Raw genomic sequence first — 25,171 nt, forward strand, 5'->3', positions numbered from 1 at the left:
GATATTTATTGTAAAATGAATGTATTATAATGATCTTCTTATACCACCAGCATAATAGCTTAAGACTATAGTAAGATAATCGATATTCGGTCATTTCTTGGAGCTATGGCATACCAAAAGGTTGACAAGCCCAATGTCACCCTTCAACCTCATAATATTACTCTCAGCTTTAGTTAGGTACTCATCTTCTCCTAAAACCATTCTTTTAATCCATTTGGAAGCAAAATCTTTTGGAAAAACTACTTAACGCCGTGTCCTCTGTAGTGCAATGCACTTTTAACGATGCAGTTTATGAAAATGAGCATTTTCACCTGTTTTTAGCTTTAATTAAACATATTCCTTTGTTTTTACTTTCCCTTTTTGTTTTTCTTAAATAGAACAATGTACTTAGAAGTTTATTCTAAAAAAAGTCACCAAGGCCGCTATTAATCCCCGTTTTTTTGACCTTTGTCGTAATTATGGATCTAGTGGAGGTCCGTCTGTCGGAGAAATCGTAAAATGGCCATCAGGTGAAGTTTTGCGAGGCATTTCCTTGGACACCAGCCAAATTTGTTCTACAGTGCTTTCAACTTGTGACACAAATAATATTAGAACATACATTTGTATATGCTTGGGAATTTTTGCTATTTGGCTAATTTTTAGATTAGATACAGAGGTGTATTTGACGGTATAATGGAGATGTTTATAAAAATTATAATTCAAATGAAGCGTATCATCTTACGATGGATGTAGCAGTACAATTTCAATACAAACTTAAATAAGAATAAAATTGCATGTGCTAACGGAACATTGAAGCATTTATTAAAGATCGAAATCCAAAACTGGAAGAAGTGCTATATAATCTAGTGTTCAAGATATCTATATTCCTTTTTTTATAGGAATCTATGAAGTGAATCGAATGTTGAGAATTCCATGGGTACAAAGAGTTACTAATGTTGAGGTACTTCGTCGCATGTGTAAACAAAAAGAATTACTAAGAATAATCAAAGAGAGGAAAATGCAATACTTGGGCCATGTATTAAGATATGAATTACTTCAAGTTATACTGGAAGGAAAAGTACAGGACAAAAGATCAGTAGGAAGACGCCAGAACTCGTGGCTGAAAGACCTGAGTAGATGGTTCGACCGCTCATCCGCAGAAATCTTTCGCGCAGCTGTTTCCAGAACTACAATTGCCATTTGGATCGCTAACCTTTGAAAGGAAACGGCGTCATGAGAAGAAGAAGATGAAGTGAGTAACACCGCTACGCAAGCCTCCCATGTTTTGCCGTACCATCCATAGGTCGATCCGATACACCAGCGTATTCTAGTCTAAGTAGCATATCCATTTAGATTTTTTGTTTTCCGGCAGGAGCACGAACCATTACTTCACTAGATCGCTTACAGTAAAGTGAAATCAATTCGCCTGCCTACCCTGCTCTTCTATGAAACCGACGTGTTCAAAGTATAAAAAGAGAAGACAATACCTTACCAATTTTTAAAAAGGGAGATATTACAAACTGCAATAAGTTAAGAGATCTACTTGGTATAGTAGTGAGCAATAAAGAACAAAAATGCGTTTATAAAAACCGTGTGATTACGATAAAATTCCTCATCGTTATAGTCATTAACATCAATTACTATTTTAATTAGGAATAAGCCACAATTGAAGTTTAAAATAAGTTTATAGGCGTTTAAATTTCCACTACGGAAATCGTTCTCAAAATACAAAACATTAATAAATTAAACAAATTTTGATTTTTGTTACTTGTTGAAAAATTCTTCTAAATAATTTAATTTGTTATTGTAATTATTGTAAATATTGTAAATGTAATTAATCTGACTCATTTATATTGACAATTCAGACATATTATACATATACTCTGTACGAGTACTAGAAACCAATTAGCTAAGAATTTTGCTTAGTTGAAGAGATATGTTGTGGAATGCAATTTTTAGATTCCCCATGTCTCTAATAACATCTTTATCAACGTCTGTTTTGACTTGCAATTCTTAGAAGGCACAGATTAAAGCAAAGTTCTAAATTTGGTTTCGAAAATTAGTTTACGGATTTTAATATATTATACATTTTAAAGGAGACGACTTTAAAATGATATTGCCAGTATTGCTAAGTTGCGTTCCTGGGACAACTTTATTGTAAGATAGCTCATTCGATTACATGAAATCAACTTTAACTTGAGAATATCCGTTAGATAAATAGTAGCATGTCATTCGTCTTTAAAAGAGAGCCACATGCCATGATGACAGTATAATTCTCCTGTTAGTGATTTCATAGTAAATCATGAGGAAAAAACCTCATAATACTATCCCGACGTGGTAAGTATTTGGTCTTACATAAACAGATGGTAAAAGAGAAAAATCAAAGAAGCGGCTCTAATTATGCTAAATGAGACCAATTGTGTCTCAAATTTCTCGGCAGATTGCAGTAGGATCTGGTTTACCATATTAAAAGAGGAAGTTAATAAAAGGAAAATACCACTATTAGAAAGTCAGTAACATATCGAGGATACATCATTTATGTTTTTAAATAACGTACATATAAAATCATAGTTTGGTGTTTATTGAGAGTCGACTAAATCTAAGACCAAATACTTACCATGTCGGGATAGTACAGTCCGTCCCAAACCCTTCTTTCAGTGCGTCGTAGTTGATCGAATTCTCTCTAACGCATTAAGATAGAAGTGACAGAAAAAGACGTAAGTCTGTGATTATTATACATAGAACTTAGAAAATTAGGTATCGTTCACGGGTGTTTGCATATTAAAGCGAATTCTACTTACGGATGTATAATTGGTTGGAGTTTAGAATATGCTAAATAGATATCCGATCAATGATGCTCATAAATATAATTTGACAAAATGGTCTCGATCGTGACAGTAGCTACTTTCACAATGTCAACTGATAAAATGATCATTGTCATTCCAGGTTAGTATTTTCAGACATTTTACTGTAAAAATTTAATTTTGTATTTATTGTCATAAAAATATTTTAAATATGCCGAGATACACCGAGAAAGATATACCGAGATATTACTAAATTATTTTCAATTAAAAAAAGAAGCTGGGACAACTTTATTACCAGAAGTTTTAAATTATTCTAAAAAATATTAATAGTATTTTAAAAATACTATACATTTTAGCGTGTTGCCGAGGCGTTAGGAGTTTCGTTACCAACAGTAAGACGATTGGCAAATGAAGGCATTCAAACATATTATGCTACGTATTCTGTGGCAATGAGTACTTCAGTATGTGATAATCTAGGACCTTCATTTACCAATAAATATGAACGTGTTAATAGAACTCGTGTCTATTAGAACTATTTAAACTATTTCCACTATTTAATGATAAATCTTCACAAAATTAAACTATTGGCTGCCACAGGAACTTATAGCAAAATTACTTATCCGAATATGACTGATTTCAATTGCCAGTAAAATTTTTTATCTCGCAGTCAACACTTAAAAGATTCTAGGAGGGAGCGGTATTTTAAATGAACAAACATTCCAATTCCATAGTGTTTGTACTAAATAATAATAAATCCATAAATAAATCTTAGCTAATTAAAAACTTTGCTTGGAATGTATAGAATAGGATATAATAGGATATAACTGCCGTTCCAATATAATGCGCAATAAAAATTTATATACAGGACGAGACCTCTAATATGTAAATTAAAAAAAATTGAATTATTGAAATTGAATTAACTCATTTTCATGTAAAAATAAATGAACATATAGGTGTTTGTGTTTTTGAGGATTATTGGTTTCGGAGTTATGTCCATTCGTCACCTTACCTTTATGGAATTATTATAGTTTTAAAGCATCAGTTTTAAAGGAATGCTCCTTGTTTTCGTTGAAGGTATACAATCATAATCTTGCTCTAATTTTACAAAGATACATAATTAGTGGTTTTTTTAATTATAAGTGCATCATATTTTGGACTGTTTTGTTTTGTAGTGTTTTTTTTCTTTTTTGTAGTTTTACAATTTTTTATTTATTTTTTTTATTTATTTAATATATATGTATATATATATATATATATATATATATATATATATATATAAATACTTTAAGAACTTTTCGCAAATGTACTTTGGAATTGAGCCTGCCTATTGTAGAAAAGTTGAACAAAGTATTTTAAACTAAACAGAGACTAGATTGAGAAATAAATTTATTTTTTAACTAAAAAAATTACTTGTAATTCTTAAATTTTAGAATTTAAACAAACTTTAAAAAAAAGTACATTTTTTTTTTAATTGTCAGGCCAAGAAATCATATTTTGATTTGTGTCCAAATCCGAAATACGATTTAATAAAACAATATATTCGGGCCATTTCGCTTCTGGCATAATTTTTCCCAGAGTTTTTACATCTGATTTCCTCATTAACGGTCGTCCACACTTTATTGCCTATAAATAAAATGTGTGTCTTGCTAGAACTCTTCCGCAAGTTTTATTTTTTCGACGAGCAAATGATTAATACGCTTATTGTAAAAAATAGTACCTACTATTGGAGTGCTTTGATTGGTGACCGTGTAATTAAAATTTGTCTGTGCTTTAATAAATCAGAGCTTAAACAAGCCTTAATCCAATTAACAATCTTATTCATCATTTAATATAATAATGATAGAATATGTTCTTACATTGACATTGGCTACTTAACATAAGTCCTCCATTTTTCTGGTCTCACTTAAATGAAAATACAGTTATTAACAAAAACATTTATTTTACCTGTTTAATTACCTCTATACTTAATGCTTTGGCTTCAATTATTTGTTCAGTGAAGATTATTTTCAGTCAGTAAAAACATTCTCTATTGGATTTTTAATGATGGACAGTATTAGACACAAGGATTATTTTGGAAGCGCAACAATAAAGTAGACTGGGATGCTATAAAGAAATAAACAAAACAAATGTAGGCAAAACAATGAAAAGCATTGAAAAAACAGAAAAAGTAATAAAAAATGCTCTCTTCAAGGTTTGTTAAAAATTGGAGTTAAATTTTGGAGAAAACTTTGGCCAGATGTTGAGAATCTAGTTATGAACAGTTCTACAAGAACACATATCAATTCTACAAGATCTTCAAAAGTTATTGGGTATACGAAGCATTATACAATTGGATCAATGATAAGTTATGACTTTTACCTTGAAAATAAATTTTGAATGTTGATGAAATCATAGATTTCATAGAAAACAAAGAACCCGTGGAAAATTCGAAGGATAGTAACGATGAGGAGGAGAAAATAGTTTCTCATGAAGAATCCAATAATGCAATAGAAATTGCATTAAAATACATTGAGTAGCAACACAAGTCAACAGCATTAGATATTTTGGTGACGAGAAAATGAAAGGATAACGCATTCAGAAATTTGCTGAACGTTAAAAACAGAAGATCACAGATTTTTTCAAAAGATAATTAAACTTATATTTGTGTATATGGTACCACATTGATGTATTAAATATGAAATACATAGGATGTAATTTCGGTATAATAGATGGACCACCTTTTTTAATATTGGCATTATTTCGTGGTTATTGCTCCTATTCCTATGAAACAGCAACTGTGACATTTTGTTGTAATAAATGTTGGTTATTTGTCGAAATAATTCATTTATATTTGTTATATGTAAAATTAAAAATACTTTTAAAAAATTGCATGTGGTCCATCTATCCCATATCCTCTGGGTTAGATGGACCACACTATAGGGGATAGTTGGACCAGTATATTTAAGCTTACTATACAAGAAAACACAAGCAATTCTATTAATGTAGTGTATTGCAATATATTTTGAAAGAAATATATTCTAATACATCATAGGTGAAATTATAAACGTTTTTCTAAGAATGCGTTACAAAATCAAACAAGAAGTGTGTAACTATTACATTTCATTTTTAAAATCTGAGTGAAACACAGATTTTAGTCTTGTTCTTATTTAATCTTAGTTTTCACAAGTTTTTGTTTCTTATGTTCTCTTTTCCCACAATCATTGCAAAGTTCGCCATATTTTGTGCAATTTTCGTGCATCCAACAGGAACATTTGACACACTTGACCCAATCTTCTGCCTTAATCGTTTTGTCGTAGTCTTCAAAGCAACCTACACATTCATTTTCATTTAAAATGAGGGTTTCATCTTCATCGTCACTGTCCTTACAAAATGGAGAAGCAGGTGGAGGTTCTATTCAATAACCCTTTTAGCTAAGTTGATCTTTTCTTTATTTTAGGTCTGTCTTCATTTTTTCGATCAAGCATCGATCTTTCATGGTTTCAAGTCTTTTTTTTTCAATAGCTTTTCTGTCTTTTCCTTGATATGTAAAATATGTCCGATTGAATCCGGTGAGTTTAAAGTGTTGGCTATACTTGCAGCCTTGCCACGAGCAGTTACCTTTTTCTTCAAAATTGGAATTGGTCTCAACTCCGCCAATATTTTGAAAGGTGTAAGACTTTTAGTTTCATCTATTTCACGCTGAGGTAGTTGAGTTATGTCTTTCGAAGTGCTGGGTATTGCAACGTTGTCATCAATAGCAGTATCATGGTTGTTAGTAGTGTTGCTGTCTTTGTCAGTAGACGAGGTTGTATTTTGACCTATTCTAACAATTTCATGTAGACAAGTGGGTTTTATTTAAGCCAGTCAAAAAATAATTCGTGAGTTCAAATAAGCCAACTTTTGGTTCATTATAACAGCAGGTCCTAGAGGCATGCCATCACTGAACTCCTCTTTTTTGTTTTTTCCCTTGAAAATGCAATAGGGCGGAATGTAGTTGCACTCGCCATTGAAACAGCTCACGGCAGAAATTATCTCTCCTTTTTCTCCAAAAGTAATAGTACTGACCCATTTAGATCCTGTCACAGCTATAAGTTGTCCTGGTTTGTTGTTTAGTTGCAATTCACCCTCATCCATGTTAAAAATATGACCTGGCTTATTAACTAAATCATTTTTAGTCATAGTTTCCTTCAGTAAATCAAAATATTCCTTGACAACAGATTTATTCATTCCGAACGCCCTGTTTTTGGATATTCCTTCGGCTCTTTTTATAGAGAGCTGTGGGCTTCTTCTTTAAAAAGACTGAAGCCAATCAAACCCTGCCATTTCATTATCAAAGTTAAAAGTATGCTGAAGACCCAGCTGATTTGCTAGTCTGAACACCATTGACCTTAGTGCTTGGTGTGAAACCACTAGCTTGTAGTTTTTTAATGTGATTTACAATTTTGCGTTAATTTTCTGTCCCGAGTACGAAGTTACACCCCAAAAAACCTGTACTTAATATGTCCTTTTTGATTTTTCTTTTAAGGGTGGTCTTGGGTATATTGTAACTTCATTAATACCAAGACACTTATTTTTTCTTTTTTTTTACAGCATTTTTCAAGTCTTCCTCACGCCATGAGTCTCTTGTCGATCTAACCTTTCTTTTGTAATCGGTCGGCATTTTCTAAAAATAAAAAAACCTAAATATAACCAATTTTGTCTTGTTTTAGAAAAATTGATCCAACTATCCCAAAAAGAAGTAATCCATCTATCCCGTGTGTCCGGGATAGATGAACCAGCACAGTATGAGCCTTATGCGTTTTACTACTGTGGTTCATCACTCGAATAGAGTTAAATACTTAAACTTTAAGGTTATAAGTTGACTCACCTAATTTAGTTTTGTCTCGAAACTCGGGAAATAACAAAGTAAACTTAGTAGAAACACAACAGCGAACTACTTGCTACCGCCATGGCACATGACATTGACGCCAGAGGCCTATGACGGCTGGTTTGTGCACTATGCCACTGGTCCAACTATCCCAGTGGTCCATCTATACCAGAATTACCCTACATAAATATGTAAAAAGTACATCTCTTTTTTTTATACATCTTTTTATGTAGACATGACTGTCTGTTTTTCAATTTTCCTCCAGTAAGTTGTCGTTCCATCGTTTGCGTGGTCTTTCTACTGCTCGTCTTCTTATTGGGGAACCGTCTCTTGAAATGTTTTTATCTCTGCTGTTTCTAACATCCTTTTTGTCCTCTCTGTGTCAGGTCGTGTTTCTGCCGCGTATGTCATTATTGGTCTGATGACTGTTTTGTAAATTCTGATTCACTTGATCTTCCACTTCAGTTTCGAGCTTTCCGTAGCTAAATAATGTGATGCCTAGATATTTATACCCTATCACCTGTTCTATTATCTGACCTTCCAGTTCCAATTTACATCTTAGTAAATTTGCTGTTGTAACCATGCATTTAGTCTTTTTTGGGGAAATTAACATGTTAAAATTTCTGGAGGTTATATTAAATTGGTGCAGCATACGTTGTAAATCGTCTTCACTTTGAGAGAGTAGTATTGCTTCGTCTGCATTGCAGATTATTTTAAGTTGTTTTTCTCCCATTTGGTATCCTTTTTTAGTTCGTACTTTTTTTATTATTTCATCCAAAATCAGGTTGAACAATAGAGGACTCAGGGAATCTCCCTGTCTTATCCTATTGCCAGCTTTAATAGGGTCGGTTAGTTATTCTTCCACTTTTACTTTTATTGTGTTGTTTTGGTAAATATTTTCGATCGTTTTGATTACTCTTAGATGTATCTCTCCTGCGTACAATAAGTGGATAACCTCCTTTAATTTGACCCGGTGAAATGCCTTCTTAAGGTCCACGGAACATAGATATGCCGGTTTGTTGTATTCTAATGATTTCTCTTGCACTTGCCTCATTATAAATATAGCGTCGGTGCATGATCTTATCGACCTTAAACCTTGTTGTTCTTCTGCTGGTGTTTTAGTGTTATAATTTCATTCAGTTTGCATATACATACATATTCTCTACAATAATGTATTATCAACCTCAGAAATAATGGATCCTAAAGTAGAATCCTAAAATAATGGAAGATCAAGTGAATAGAGCAAGCAGAGTCAAGGCTGCCTGAATGAAACAATATGGAGAAATAAAAATATCTGGAAATAAATGAAAGGCAGAATTTACAAAACAGTCATCAGGCCGATAATGACATACGCGTCAGAAACAAGACCTGACACAGTGAGAACAAAAGGACGTTAGAAACAGCAGAAATGAAAACACTTAGAAGAACACATCAAGAACTGGGTAATAAATAGAAGAGTAGAATGGAACGATCATATAAGCCGAATAACAACAAATAGAGTAGCAAAGACGGCAAGAGACGGTTCCCCAATAGGAAGACGATCAGTAGGAAGACCAAGAAAACGATGGAACAAAAACTTACTGAAGGCACATTGAAAAACAGATGGAGTCATGTCTACATAAAAAGAGGAAGATTCTAAAATAAAGACATATGTACATACTGACATAATAAACATGTTATTATGTTATAAGTACATATTGTAAGTACACGTCGGATTAACCAGCCAAAACGTCAACCGGCCAGGTCTGCAGACCCGAGGTGAACGGTTAAGAGGAATTGTACTGTATATGAATATAAATGAATGAATGTTCATTTTGATTTTCTTTGGCCCCTAATCAGGGACATACATTTTTTGTCGGTATCTAGTACAAGTATTAGAAAGAAATGAGGTATAATATTGTATGTTTTGCACGTGCGTTTATTATATATTATTTTATTAACCGAACACTGATTTAGCAATACAAAATAATTCTAATTTTTAATACTTCCAGGCCCAACAAGCCCTCCACCGATGCCAGCTTACAGGCGTCGCAATCCACCAACGGAATTGGTCATCCCATGCGAGTTCTGCAACGTACCCGTACCCCACGAAGACCTCATCCAGCACGAGTCTGGCTGCCGCCCAGATCTGGCCAGATTCAATCCTAGAAGAAGATCTTCTCCGGAGGATGACGATTACTACGTCGAACCCAGACGAAATTCTCTCGACGACGAAGAACTCCCGTGCGAATTTTGCGGAGACATGTTTCCCGCGTCGCGTCTTTACTCCCACCAATTGCAATGCACATAAAATGCTCGAATTGGTAGGAAAGCTTACTATACTATTTTGTGAAATATTTTTTTAGTTTGTAAAGTTGGACTGGGGATTTTAGGGTTAAACGATTTAATAATAATTCTGAAAAGAGATCATATTCGTACTAGGTATGTTTTGGCAACGCCAAATCACAGCACACCAGCCAAATATGTGCCTTGATGCCTTGATTACATTGGGTGATAACTTTATTAGGCTCTGGTACAAAACTTCTATGATGTCCTTGATGAGCCGATATTGATGGTAAAAATTCCATCGGATATTTGGTTATTTCTTGATTATTCAACTTCCAAAGGTTTTCAATCGAATTAGGTGTAGACTGGATATAACAAGCTCGATATAACTGCTTAATTAGCAATGACACAAAATTTAGTACAATAAATAGTGCAACCGTTGATTTGTAAACTGAATATGACAACAATGATACAAGGTGAATGCCTGGATTACAGCAATAAACGCCAAAAGTGTTGTTTATGTTTTGAAGCGCAGATTTTAAACACCATTTTAACTGCATTGAAATAATACATCGTGGCAATGAAGCAATGTTATTACACAATGTAAAACACACTGTTTGTGTTATTGAAGTCAGTTGAAATAAAGTTTTCAATTGTTGAAGTTTCTTAATTTAAAATGGAGACCTAAAGAGACTTAAAAGAACTCAAAATAGGCGACAACATTACAGGCTACTGTTGCATAAACTTATTTTACATACATTTGTTTTACAAATTTGAACACAGAGGAAAATATTATGAACTCGCCCGTTGCTTGAGATGTTTTACCTTTAATATTATCCATCTCCCTTTTTAAATACTAACACTTGGCAGATACGCCACTGAATTAATTTCTAGCTTCCAATCGTATCGCTGGTTGGACGAATTCGGCGACTAGGGGTGAAAATACGCAATTTCGCATCTTTTACCAAAATTGTAATTCACAATATACACTCGCGATCATAAAATCCGGGTCATCTTGAAAATTTCAAGTTTCTTAAATATTTTTGCCTCTGGTGCAGTAATTACCTTTTTTTTGGCTAATGTATTTTTTATTTGTCATCAATGTTTGTTTTGAAAGAAAAAAAAATGGTTTTTTATTGTTTTATTGAAAAAAACAGAAAACAAATCAAATTGTTGATAAAACAGACATACGAAAAAAAAATGGAAAATACAGAACGTGGTAAAAAATCAGTGAAATTTCAATGACCAATATCGTGTATTGCCTCCCCTTGATCTAATAACCTCTTGCAGACGACGGGGCATACTCTCAATTTTTCTCCGGATTACATGTTGTGGTATGTTATTCCACTCTCTCACTAACAGATCCTTAAGCTCCTGTGCGTTGTTAGGAGGAGGTGTATGGGTTTGAATACGTTTTTTCAAATCGTCCCAGATATGTTCGATGGGATTCAGGTCCGGAGACCTCGCTGGCCAGGGTACCCTCGTAATTCCAACTTCGTCCAAGTATTACATACTGATCCTGGCAACGTGCGGTCGCACGTTGTCCTGCATAAAAACGGCGTTTTCTCCAAGCCCTGTCATGGGGCATAACATGTTCTTCCGGAATCTCCGTAATGTACCTTCGTGTAGTTAGGGACCCATTTTCGATGAAGGGTAATTCTGTGTGGAAGTCGGAAGATATACCTCCCCAAGCCATGACCGAGCCTCCACCAAATAGCATTCTTGGAGCAATGCAAGCTTGTGAAAATCGTTCACCGGTTCTCCTCCAAACTCTTACACGTCCATCGGATCCAGTTAGGCAGAAAAGGGATTAATCTGAGAATAAAACTTTGCTACAATCGTTAATTCCCCAATGCGCGTATTGTCGAGCAAAAGCTAGTCATGCAACTCGAAGCACATGGCGAAGTGGCGGTCCTCTAGCCATTACCCGAGAAGATAGTCAAGAAGAACGAAGTCTTCTTCTGACTGTTGCAACACTAAAATTGCTATTTCGTACTCCCTCTAGACGATTTTAATGCATAACCGCAGTTGAGGTCCGGTTTCGTAAAGTCTCAAACACAAGGAAACGGTCATCTAGTGCCTTGGTCGTTCTTCTTCGTCCAGAGCCAGGTCGCCTGGTTAGCAAACTTGCCTCCTGAAAGCGTTGAAGTACTCGTTGAACCGTAGAAAGGCTTACACCAACAGTTCTTGCGACTTGCCGTTGAGTGTGACCGTCTTCCACGAGTGCAACAATTTGTGCCGTTTCAAACAGTCAAAGGCATTTTTGTCAAAAAATAAACACTAATAATGGCACTAATAAACACTAATGGTGGCAATAATAAACGTTTGTCCGTTTCATTTGAACAGAAAGTCGAAGTACAAATGAGACATTTGAAACAAGCGGAGTTACAGGTAGCGTTCATTTTGGTAAGTGTGCATTTTACCGCGAAATCGGCACTATTGGAATTCTTTGTTACAAAGGAAACCGCAACAATTCTCAGAAATATTCATTAGTTTGTATTTGTGTTATTATTATTTACGATAAAGCTCGTTAAAAATGAAATATCGGTGATTTTCAAGGTGACCCGGATTTTATGATCGCGAGTGTATATTGCAGCAACAAGTGGTTACCAGTCTATTTATTACTAGTTCATAAAATTTGATACATACTAAAATAGAAATAAAAACTAAATATATAACTCAAATATTTTAATCAAAAATTCCATTTTACCTAAAATTGATCACCCACTGTATGATATTTAGTACTTCGTCTTTTTTTGACGCGTTATTGTCAAACAAAAGTTATTGAATTTATACTGGGAAAAATCTATTAGTATTGTGTATTTTCTTTCATATTGCTTGCTACAACATTACATTTTTTGTTGCAAATATAAGTTTAAGTCTTTGGCGCCAATGCTGTTTAAAAAGTAATTAATATATCTTTCCTTAGATAGACATGTAAACAAGTTTCCTTTAACATGTATTATATAGTTTCTCATTTTTCGACTTTTATTTATCTATTTTTTTTTACCTTTATTTGTTTACTCACCGAAGAGGGTGACTTTTAGAAACATATATTGATGAATAAAAAATCAATAAAAGCATTAGAACGGAATCTATGCACAAAAAATGTCTTGACATAGAGGAATTGCAGAAAAAGAAAAACATGTTTAGTATGTACAAAGAGATAACAGAAATAAATGGACCATACAGGTCCATTGATCAAACAGTCATTGATAATACATTAAGTAGCTACTTGAAGACGAAAAAACAGAAACTCATATGGAAAATATATATCAACTGAACTAAAAATAATAATCGACCTACTAACTATAAAGGTAAATATTGACTACTAAATCCCTTCAAAAAATGTGCGGATCAGGATTATTCCAAGAGACTGATTACTAAAACATTTTTAATGTTACCGAAAAAAAAAAATGCTAAACCATCTTTCAAACAGCAGCTTTCATCGCACCCAGTGGCGTAACTATGTCTGATATGTGAGGCCTTCAAATTGGCATAAAAATTAAGATATAACGAAAAAAAAAAAAAATTTAAACATATAAAACTACACTCTGGTACCGTTCGCGTCATAAAAAATTGGTACAACTCCTATAACCGAAAATCGTGTTTTTCAAGTTGTGTAAGTTGAGCTTTTCACATGTGTTATTCTAATTTCGAAGGCAACGTTGCCAGTTCAACGAAAATATATCAAACCAGCTAAAAGCAGGGCTGTGCTGCAGGTCGCAGGTTTTTAGTTTATTAAAAACTAAAACAATATCGAGCATTCTCGATCAGTCAATCACATTTATATTTAAACATACATCTTAATTATTCTATTAATTTTGAAATTTTCCATTATCTCAGTACCCATACATTGATTTTTGTTTTATTATAATTTATGAAAATATTTCAATTCAAAAAGAATGATAGAGAATAAATCTAGACATGACTTTAAATTATTATGTTTAATTTCAAATCGAGAGGTGTAATTGGTTTCTCGTAAAGTGTAGCACAAAACTGTATCGAGTTGTGGAATACTACGGTAAATAAAACCCACTGGAAAATTTTAAAATTTAATTTGAAATTAATAAAAAATGAATAATTTTTGCAGTGAACAAGTGTGGAATTTAAATATATGTATTACAATTTGAAAAGTTAATATTTTGTCATAGCTCCATTATTATTAATCTCTTCTTGTAATCTTCTGGGAACTAAGTTTATTAAATTAGTGACAAATTTTCATCTTCGGCCAAGCTTTCCCAGATTTCTTCAATGATGGTCCATAAATGATCCCTGTCTTGGGGAACTACATTTAATTTTTGTATTTTGTTGATCAAGAACGTTACGGCCTTCTCCAGCTGATTCTCCAAGGGAAAGTAAATGGTAAGAGAGGACCGGGAAGAAGACGCATTTCCTGGCTTCAAAATTTGCGAAAGTGGTATAACACGACTACCACTGAACTGTTCCGCGCTGCAATAAGCAAAGTGAAGATAGCCGTGATGATCGCCAACGTCCGGAACGGATAGGCACTTTAAGAAGAAGATTTTGTTGATCATAAGTCCCCAAACAACGTTCTCTATTGGATTAATATCTGGACTTTTAGAGGGCCATGGAAGAGCTTCAATGCTATTTTCCATAAGGTAATCCTGTACACGGTGGGCTGTGTGGATGGAACAGTTGTCATGCTGGAAAATTAGATTATTTTTGGGGAAAATTTTCCTAACCGATGGCAACATCACATTAAGTAATATATGTAAATAGGTTTCAGTATTGAATCGTCCTTCAATTCTCCAACACATTCCTAAACCCCCTCTATACATCCAAGCCCAAACATTTACAGAGAACCGTCCGGACTTATCACTTGATAAAATATAGTTTTCGTTAAACCTATTTCGAGGCGGTCTATAAACCCTAATATGGCCATCATAATGAGACTGGAATACTTTTTCATCAGTAAAAATTACACGGTCCCAAAAATTGACTGGATCATTTAAAACGTAATTTAAAGCAAATAGGAGTCTACTTTGTTTATGTTCCTCGCTAAATTTGTATTTTCGGGTGGCTGCACAATTTTTTAAATCTGTTCTTCTAATTCTCCTTAATGCTGTAGTTAACTACAGTTAGAAACATTAACGTTTGTATTAACTTTTGCTTGGCTTGCCGTATGGAAGGGATACGCTCTTAAATAATTAGTTAATGTTTCATCTTGTTGGGCTGTAGTAATAACTGGTCTCCCACTCCCTCTCCTTATATCCAAAGTCTGCTCGTTTTCCCATTTTTTTTAATGTTTTGATTTGTGGTTTTGCTTCTATTTAACTCTTTAGCCAGTTGTCGAATAGACCAACCATCTATTTTTGAAATTATTCTCGTTTTATAAAACTGACTTAACTGACGTGGCATCCATAGATTAGGGTGGCATCTTTAAAAATTCACTTTGACCAACTTGTCAAATCTGACTGATGACAAGCAATATTTTTTATGTTTAATTTTTATGTTTAATCGTTCGGATATGTTTGGGAAGTTTTCACGCGCTGATAATCTCTGTAGATACTAAACCAACATTTTTCAGTTATAAGACGATTTTTTAAGACAGATGATGATAACTTACTCCGCTTAATTTTATTCTCATTATCAGTTATAAACCGTAAATCATTTAATTTTGAAAAAAATATGCATCTTAATGGGTAGGTAAATGTTTTTTGTTTACATTTTATACATAATAATGTAAAAAAGTAATAGTCTATTTATAGATAAAAACGGATTACAATTAGGGTGTAAATTTAACCTCCATAAGGAACATTACAGTGAGATATTGGATTGTAATGTAATACTGTCACGTTTTGAAAAGCATTTTTCGCCCCGGATATTTTATAGTTTATATTCTACGTAGAATAAAGAATAAAGTAGAATAAAGTTTTTCAGATTTATCGTTTATGTAATAAATAATAAATTAATTTAGGTAGTTTGCCTGTTACTAAACTTATTGACATAATATACAGTCAACAGTTTGTGTTCTGTAAGTAATTGAAGTATAAAATTACAATAGATGCATTCCAATGTTCCCTGTGCCAATACCCTAACTTTAAAATATCGTTGAGCATTTTGGACTTTAACTCAATCCTCTCTCTGGTTATTAAATTTATTAGATACGGTTTTTTGTTAATAATTTTCTGTTAATAATAAAAATAATACCTATCTAAAAACTTTATACGTTTTTGAACGTTATTTTTTACGTTTTACGTTTTATTTAAATTTACTGAAATTCCGTTATCTGTGATGGCAACAACGAATTGATTCACGAACCATTGTGTCCAGTCTGAACACAGGTTTACATTGGGAAAAAAAAGTGTACCAGTTTTATATGACGGGAAGTGTACATAACATAAAATAGTTTTATGTTTACTTTATGTTTTCTTTTATAAAAAATTAGTTGGCATTGTAACACACGTTGCAGTCACATAAAAAGCTCATTCAAATATTGAATAAGCGATGATATTATAAATGCACTGGAAATGATAGATTGGATCTACAATTATTGTATAGGAGTTACGGCTATGATAATGAAATTCACTATGTCAGGCATCCGTAAGGGTGTCCAAACAAGGATCAAAAAAAAATAGCAAAATCATGTTTGTGCCTTGTGCAAACCATTGTCTTGATTTATGTGGAGTTCATGCATTTGCAATCAACCCTAACTGTGTAACGTTTTTTGCAACTTTAGTGTATATAATTGCTTCTCGTCCTCTCCACATAGATCGGGGATTTTAATGGAAGTTATTGGTGTATCTGTAAAACAGCTGACACTAGATGGAGTGCCAATCACGAAGCTGTAAAACCTATTTAGAAGTATTTTGATAAATTAGTTCAAGTTGCAGAAAAATTATGTGACGCCAAGGAAAATATTATAACACGGGGCTCTGCTGAAATTTTCCTCTCGAATATATGTGATTTCCAATTTCTTGGATATGGGGGTACATTTTACAAGAAATAAACAGTCCAGGGAGGTATTTACAGACGGAGTGTTTAAGCCTTGAAAACGACGTAATAAAACTCCGAAGTTTGAAAGTACAGTATAGCCCAAAATAAACAGTACTGAACTTGTAATTATTTTATTGTTTTAAAAAATTCATATTATTGACACTTTATAACATGTTCTAAATGATCTTCTCCTCTCTAAAGATTTACTTCATACCAATATTCCAGATTTCTTGTAATGTTATGGAATAAAGGTTGTCTCAAGTCCGCGAAGAAAGCTCTAACGGATCCTTTAACTCATTGATGGTTTGTGGTGTCCGTTTAAAAACGGCAGTTTTAGCCATGTCCCAAATGTTTACGTCTGGAGAATGTGCAGAATTTGTTTGGAAAATGTCCCTGAAGAAATTGACGAACTGCGACAGCAGTATGGCAAGTTGCCTCATCCTGCTGGAAAAATTGGTCTCGAAATGGCAAATTACGTGCACGACGGGCCAAAGCGTGTTAAAATTTGTATGTATATCTGTTGAGTAAGTGTGACTTACCTACCATTTCCTTCGATAAAGTATGGACCAATGATTCCGTGTCCCGAAACTACACGAAACAAACACTCACTTTTGGGCTATGTAAAGGAACTTCTTGAACTTCATGTGGTCTGGCAAAGCCCAGAAATCGATTTCTGCGACGATTTACATGGCCTGATAAATGAAAATGTGCTTCGTCTAAAAACCATACATTTTTAAAAAATTCAGCATTTTCATACTGTAATGCAAGAATTCTGGCACAATATTCCACTCTACTGTGATAATCCCTGGGATATAATTGTTTATGTACCTGAATCACATACGAAAATGCACCCGGCTCCGTCAGGATTCTTTGCAAGTTCGTTTTAAGCCAAGATGAAACGCTGTTCTTGTCTGGCTGGCTTTCGGATTTTCCAAGATTCGCTCAAAAACACATTCATGGTTATCGTTGTTGTTAACTGTCCTGGGACGCCCTGAGTTTCCTTTGCGTTTGCACAATACATTACCCGTATTTCTAAACTTTTCAACAACCTTCAAAATTACAGCATTACTTGGAGAACGTTTATTAAACCGTTGTGTGAAGTGTGAATTGATCACACACGTATTTCAGACTTGCCTTATTACGTCAGCTGATTCCGCATGAGCGAAAATAATGCTCCACAAGAAACACTTTCTCCTCTGTACATAATACCATTTTTAACAATTAGGCCTTAATAATTAATTGTTTAAGGATTACTTGACAGGTCTATACTAGTTAATTTGAATATGACAGCGCGCACAAAGAGACATCTATGTTTCAGTTTCAGTATTGTTTATTTTGGGCAATACTGTATTTTTGGAAGACAGACGATATGAGTTGGTCACGAAGGCTCTCAAGTTTGCTTCAGGGAAATGTGATAAAATGGGAATCTCACTTTAAAGAAAATAGTGGGAGACGTTTAAAAAAGATAATGCTTAGAGAAACAGCCGAAGATGCCGGACTATGTTTCGAAGATGAAACAACAAGATGTATGCTTGAATGTTTAGACAAGCTACACCAAGAGCTTCAAACTAGAATGTAAAGCATGGAGACTGTATTCAAAATCGTTCAGGTCGAGTATTTACTCAATGAGTGTGACACAGAATTCGATAAGCAAGAAATTGTTAATGAAATCAAAACGACTTCGCCATATAAAAGCTGCAAAAATAAATGAAGAAGCCAGAAATTGGACTACATTGAAGATGGCACAGTTTATTCTTGATATGGACCTGATGGAATCTGTTCCAAATGTCTTTGGAACAGTATGTGTCTCTATTGCTTCTAATGAAAGGAGTTTTTCAATATTGAAACTCATAAAAAGCTATTTACGATCCACGATGAGCCACACCCGGCTAAATAGTTTGGCAATGCTCTTGATTAAACGTAAAGTTGCAAACAACTTCAACTTCGGCAACGTAATCAAACAATTTTCAGAAATAAAAATAAGAAAAAATTTTTTATAAGTAAAAGCTCTGAAAAAGTATTTGTTTTTTATTTTTAGCCCTATTTTGATGATTTTTTAGCACACTGTGTAAAAATTTATAAATTTTAATTTAGTATAGTGAATTTTATAATCAAATTTTGTATTTGACTTATTATACGGGGTTAATCGAAAGGTGGTTTTTAATCCTAACTTTGAAACATCCTGTAGAATAATTCCGTTTGCGAATTTTCGTAAAACCTTATTTTCGGTTGCAACCATGTCTCCTAAGTATTGTTTTTTGTTTCACGTCAAAATATGCCTCGGTTTATTTTGTAGAGCCAAATGAATTTGCCATCCACAATTTAGGACTTTTTTAATTATTATTATTTTGGAGTTATTTTGTAATAGGAAAACTACGTTTTAATTAACCCCGTACAATATAAAATACATTTATAAAAAATAATAATATAAAATACAATATAAAGTCAAATATAAAATTTTATCAAAAAACTGACTATACCAAATTAAAATTTATAAATTTATACACAGTGTGCTAAAAAAATCATCAAAATAGGGCTAAAAATAACAAATTGAAATACTTTGAATTTATCCAAAATTTTCTCTGTTGCTTTTTTTGCATCTAAGTATAATTTTTAGCTTAGCTTAGGTATAAATTTTATTATATTTTATCTTTAAATTTCAAATGTATTGTAGTTAGATAGTTCCTATATGGAGGTAAGTATTAGCTTTTTCTTATATTGGGGAGAGGGGCCTCTTCGGTTATATACACCCCGGGCCTCCTGAATTGTAGTTACACCACTGATCGCACCATCAATCTAAAAAGCTATGTACTGATAATGTTCAGTATATACCTGACATATTTAGTCTTGTTTTAGTTGCCAATGTATCATCATTCTCTAACTTTGTTCTGATTATTTTCAAAGACCTATTGAATGACTTTATCTAAACTGAAACATAATAACGAAGAAGAAAGAACAAATAATTGTATTTATAAAATACTTTATAAATGTGAACATTAAATGTTCTTTTTTTTTTAAATAGTACCACAGAATACACCTCCCAACTGTGCGTGGTGTATTCTGTGATTTTGTACTCCTTTGGATTGACGTCACTAAAACCGTGACTATATTCACATCTATTTATTTTTCACACTAATGACTGGAGCTCGATTCTCTGCTGAGAATTTTTTGTTTTTTTAAATCCATTAACTGTTAATCTTTTATTACTGAAGTGGATACTTCTTATTGCTTAGTATACCTGTATGTTTTGTATGGACCGAATCAATCTCACTCCTCATTGAGACCCTTGCAGTAAAATATGCATATCTATTAATTGTTCTCTAGTAGAGATGTGTAGTTCACCATCGAAATAGTTCAAATGAACGATTCTTTCAACTGAACTAATTGAACTAATTCATTAATTTTCATAGAACTAGTTCACTGCGAACGATTTGCATTATAAATTGTGTCTCAATTTTTAAAGAAGAAAATAATGAATGAATGAGATCATATATTTATTATTTTGTGAATGGGATGGACCGACTAGTTTAAAAAAAGAAGTGCCGATTAGCCTCAGATAACAGATCATAATTCTTATGAACGTGACAATAACATAAACAGTCTTATCTTAATATCATAATGGTTCTGATCTTATGCCCATGCATTGGCTTGAACGTTGACATGCTGTGTTGTTTCTCGTATTGTAATTTTAAAATAACAATTTTAAGTTGTGGTTAAAATGATTAATGCATCTACATAAAATATAATTTTATGTAAAAGTGAGAATGAGAATGTGCTATTAAATGTTCCTAGAAAATTCACTGATTTTTTTGTAAGGTTCTTTTAGAAATAACCTAATATAGATACCTATGAGTTTAAATATACGTAAATATAAAAATAAATCATACGTGAACCATATTTTTATTTAAAACGGTTAATAAAAAACAAATCTTAATAATTTTTTGCAAATAAAAAAAATGTTATTTGCAAAACATTTGAGAAATAAACTTAAAACATTTAAACCTAAACATACGATCAAAAGAAATGGTTCCGAACCCGAACTACTTGTACGGTAGTGAAAGAGTGAAAGACTGACTGAAAACCGAAGAAAACGCGCGGCCGGCTCCGAGCTTGTGTGACGATAAGACGAGACATCTGGCAACCAGTTATGTTAGGGTTGGATTTCGATTGCGGTCCTACAAATAGTTCTTTCACGAACTAGTTCACTGAACTAGTTCATTTTTGTGAAATAGTTCTCTTGAACTAGTTCGTCTAAAAGAACTAATAAGCACACCTCTATTCTCTAGTTATAGTTACCATACTATTATTGTATATTTTTGAAAAATGGGGCCATTACATAAATAAATAGTAAAAATAAAAATATATTTATTCCATATAATGTGATGATATTCACTTGTAAAAAACTAAAATACATTATGTCAAAAAATCTCATAAGTTTTACTGGTGTATTCCACCACAAGTATAATATGGTTGAAATAATTTCTCAGTCATCATATATGTTTTTAATAACTCTGCAACATGCACTGATGAAGGCATCGTTCCATTTTCTAGAAGGTCAAATGATGGGCACAAATATGGATACTTAACTTTTGGTATAAATTTTTCTGTGTGTTTTTCTGTACAGTTCATATTCTTTATTCGGGCTATTTTTGCCATCTTTTTTATAATCAGCGTTTCTCCAACATCCATTTGCTATAAAAAGAAAACTGTTTTTATTAACAACCTAAAAAGTTGTCTAGCATAAAGCAATGGCTAGATTAAAAGATCAAATGAATTCCCTCTTAGATTATTCTAAACTGTTTACTATATTTGTATGTCTTTATTTTCAAAAGTAAAACACATTTTAAATACATCATTTTACTAAATATTTAGTATATTAAGTGTAATAAAAATTAAGTATATTTTTTATTTTGTTTTGCCATTTCTATTGCCAATCAGAAAATGGTATGAGAAGAAGAGGTAGTGAAATGAGTTTTATCAGACAATATGTATAAATAATAAGTAGTGGAAATGGAACCATAATATCAAAAAGCTGGTGGAAATGAAAAAAACAACTAATTACAAAAAGCACAAAGTTCAGGAAAATTTTGAAATTAATAAGATGTGAAATGAGATTATGATTGAACAATGGAATGTTAGACAGACTTATGAAGCGAGAACACTATAAATTTTATATGCAAAAATGCTTAAAATCATACCTCAGTAGCATGAGCTATATCCACAATTCTAATATATACTGTTTTATATTTATCATCAATTCCACACAACTGACACATTAATATTTTGCCTTGAGTTAACTCCTTGAACTTTTCTGTAGCTTGAATGGTCCAAGTATCTGAATCAAAAGGTTCAATTCCATATAAACAAGCTCTTATAGCACATCTAGGCATATGGAACATCTTCTCGTACAATATGTATATGTTATCTGGAGAAACTGTGCTAGTATAACCAAAGTCCAATAAAAATACAATTATCCTATCATCTGATCTCACCGTATTTGTAATCTCCACAATAAGAGCCCTATAAAACCCATTATCTGTGTAAACTGCACAATAAGTGTTTCTTTTCATAGATTCTACTGGCATTCGATACTCTTCATATTTTTCATTGTAAAAACTGTTCATAAATGAATAAAATAAATTTAACTCTTCTGTAAAATGCACTATCCAAAATTTGGAAGGATCATAAATATTTCCTACTCTAATATTGTATATTGATTCTAACTTCCAATTAATGCCATCATAAGAATGAGGTATATCATTTGTATATCCACTGTCTTCTGTTTTTTCTGTCATATTAAAACTGTTAAATTCCTTAATAAAAAATTAATAATTTTTAAGCTTCATTCTAAAACCATAGGATAATCTTTTATGTTATTGTTACCACAGTTTAAAAGTTACCCTTGTTACCATAGTCGATCAGGTATAAGGTTAGTTGAATTTTAAACAATCACAAACTTCATTAATTACTAACTTCATGTTATTAACACTTTAATGTCTGTTAATTCTTTGATAATAATATGTAAACACACAAAGCGATGTTACTGAGTAGGGATTGGAATGGAAAAAATTATATTAATCCAAAAATTTTATTCGGGCAAAAGACTAATAGAAAGAACAATAAATAAATTTGATCGAATGAAATAAAGTTTTATTCAAAAGTAGACTAGAAATTCAAGGCAATATATTTATAATCTTTGTGATTATATCTGACAATAGAACTTTTCATCAAAAAATAATGTGAGCGGTTTTTTTTTCGAACAGATATTTTTTAAACGAACGGGTTAGGTTAGTAATATAAATAATAAAGATATATATATATATATATTTAGGGATTCTACAGTATTCACTGCCTTCCCTCGCTCAACCGTTTCCATCTCTCTCTGTTGTTCCATTCTCCATCGTTTAGTCCTCTCTTACTCATGGCGTCGTCTACTTCGTTCCTCCAGGATTTTCGGGGTCGTCCTCTTTTCCTCCTTCGTATGGAGCTCCATTCGGTTATTCTTTTTATCCATCTGCTGTCGCTAGCTCTTCTTACATGTCCATACCACTTTAGTCTTTTTTGTTCTATATATGTTAGTATGTCTGTTTCTATTGATGTTCTTTGCTTTATTTCGTCATTACTTCTCCTATCCATTCTTGTTACTCTGCAGCATCTTCGCAGGCATTCCATCTCTGTTGCTATTATCTTACTGCTGTTTTTCTTGTTTATGATCCAATTTTCGGCCCCATATGTCATAATACTTCGCACTAATGTTTTATAAATCTGCGTTTTTGTCTTCATATTTAGGTGTCTATCCCACCATACTGAGTTAAGTTGTCGGATTGCTGTTCTTGTTTGTCCTAATCTTTGTGTAATTTCTTCCTCTGTTGTTGCCTTTTTCGTGATTATGAACCCTAGGTATTTGAATTTGAATTATCAATAAAGATAATTAATATAAAAAATACCACATGACTCGATTGTTATTATGATACCTGTAGCGTTTTAAAAGGATTATAGACTATGTTATTCTTTAATAAAAAAGAAATAATAATTTAATAAATATTTATAAACCAGTAGGTATGACGCCTAAGATCACAGCCACTTAAACCTATCTAAGCTTTAGGGGGCTGTGATAATATATAGTATACGTCCAATGACGTATAACGTCATTGTCAAATCTGTCTGTACGAAAAACATGGCGGCGGATGAAAAATCTGTTTCGTATTTTAAGTTGCATAACTATTAGTGTAAAATTTCTCGACAAAAAGTATTTACAACAGGTTTGTTCCAACACGCAATTTTTGTACGGTCCGAAAACCATCACGAAACTACTTGTACCGTTTTTAATGCGCATGTTCATCATTTGTATCGTCTTCGTCTGATGACGGTAATTTGTAAACTGATGTTGGAACGATTTTCCGACAACTGACATAATTTGGTAAAAATTTATTTTTTTTATTTTATTTATTTAATTATTAATCAGTAGTTTGATATTAATTAAGTTATTAATTAAACTAAGTTATTTAATTATTAATCACAAATTTAAAATAAAGATCAATCTACCTAAATAATTCTGGTTTTTCACCCTAGGTTCGGCTAATAGCTCCAAATCATCCCCACTACTATAATAATCAGAAAAATCAATAATTCCTTCGTCGTCAGTCATATTTATAAAGTTATAAATAACGAGAAACAAATATATAAATAAATAATAGGTCTGTCATAAGCACGTGATAATCATTAACCTAACTTCTTTTTTCTGAACAAAAATTTGCTGTTTTAATACAAAATCTAAGTTAATCTAGGCCCAACAAATTTAAAGAAGTAGAATAAAATCCTAGTGCGCAAGTCATCCCAACCAGTACATGCATTTGCCAGATTACTGAAATCTGAAATTTTTAGGTTTGTTCCAACACAACAAAAAACCGTCACGTAACGGTTACGCTCCTGCGCACTAAACAAAATACGTTCCAACAAAAATATGATCGTTCATCTCATCGTCCTTCCGACCGTTCCAACAAAAATTATGATCACCCAGTGACGGTTTCGTGACGATAATTTCAGTAATCTGGCAAATGCATGTACTGGTTGGGATGACTTGCGCACTAGGATTTTATTCTACTTCTTTAAATTTGTTCAGAAAAAAGAAGTTAGGTTAACAATTTTATCACATGCTTATGATAGACTTATTATTTATTTATATATAATTTGTTTCTCGTTATTTATAACTTTATAAATAAGACTGACGATGAAGGAATTAGTGGTTTTTCTGATTATTATAGTAGTGAGGATGATTTGGAGTTATTAGCCGAACCTAAACCTTAAATTTGTGCAA

At 32.7% G+C, this 25,171-nt stretch overlaps 2 protein-coding genes across 3 annotated transcripts in view; one reads left to right on the forward strand and one right to left on the reverse strand.

Moving 5' to 3' along the window:
* Positions 1-12,873, forward strand: part of LOC140436606 (uncharacterized) — a 47,335-nt gene extending 34,462 nt beyond the window's left edge. For both annotated transcript variants that reach the window (XM_072525557.1, XM_072525558.1), the window contains one exon: positions 9,621-12,873. In XM_072525557.1, the coding sequence (XP_072381658.1) occupies positions 9,621-9,919 (299 nt within the window). In that variant the 3' untranslated portion in view covers positions 9,920-12,873. The remainder of the gene's footprint in view (positions 1-9,620) is intronic.
* An 8,329-nt stretch (positions 12,874-21,202) lies between these two features.
* Positions 21,203-22,825, reverse strand: LOC140435529 (tudor domain-containing protein 15-like). Its single transcript, XM_072524275.1, has 2 exons — positions 22,053-22,825; positions 21,203-21,546 (listed from the first exon to the last, which is right to left on the reverse strand). Exons 1-2 carry the CDS (start codon positions 22,647-22,649, stop codon positions 21,292-21,294), a joined length of 852 nt encoding a protein of 283 aa, XP_072380376.1. The 5' UTR covers positions 22,650-22,825; the 3' UTR covers positions 21,203-21,291.
* Between the last annotated feature and the right edge of the window lie 2,346 nt (positions 22,826-25,171).

Source organism: Diabrotica undecimpunctata, chromosome 3, assembly GCF_040954645.1.
Source record: "Diabrotica undecimpunctata isolate CICGRU chromosome 3, icDiaUnde3, whole genome shotgun sequence".
NCBI classification, from domain to species: domain Eukaryota; kingdom Metazoa; phylum Arthropoda; class Insecta; order Coleoptera; family Chrysomelidae; genus Diabrotica; species Diabrotica undecimpunctata.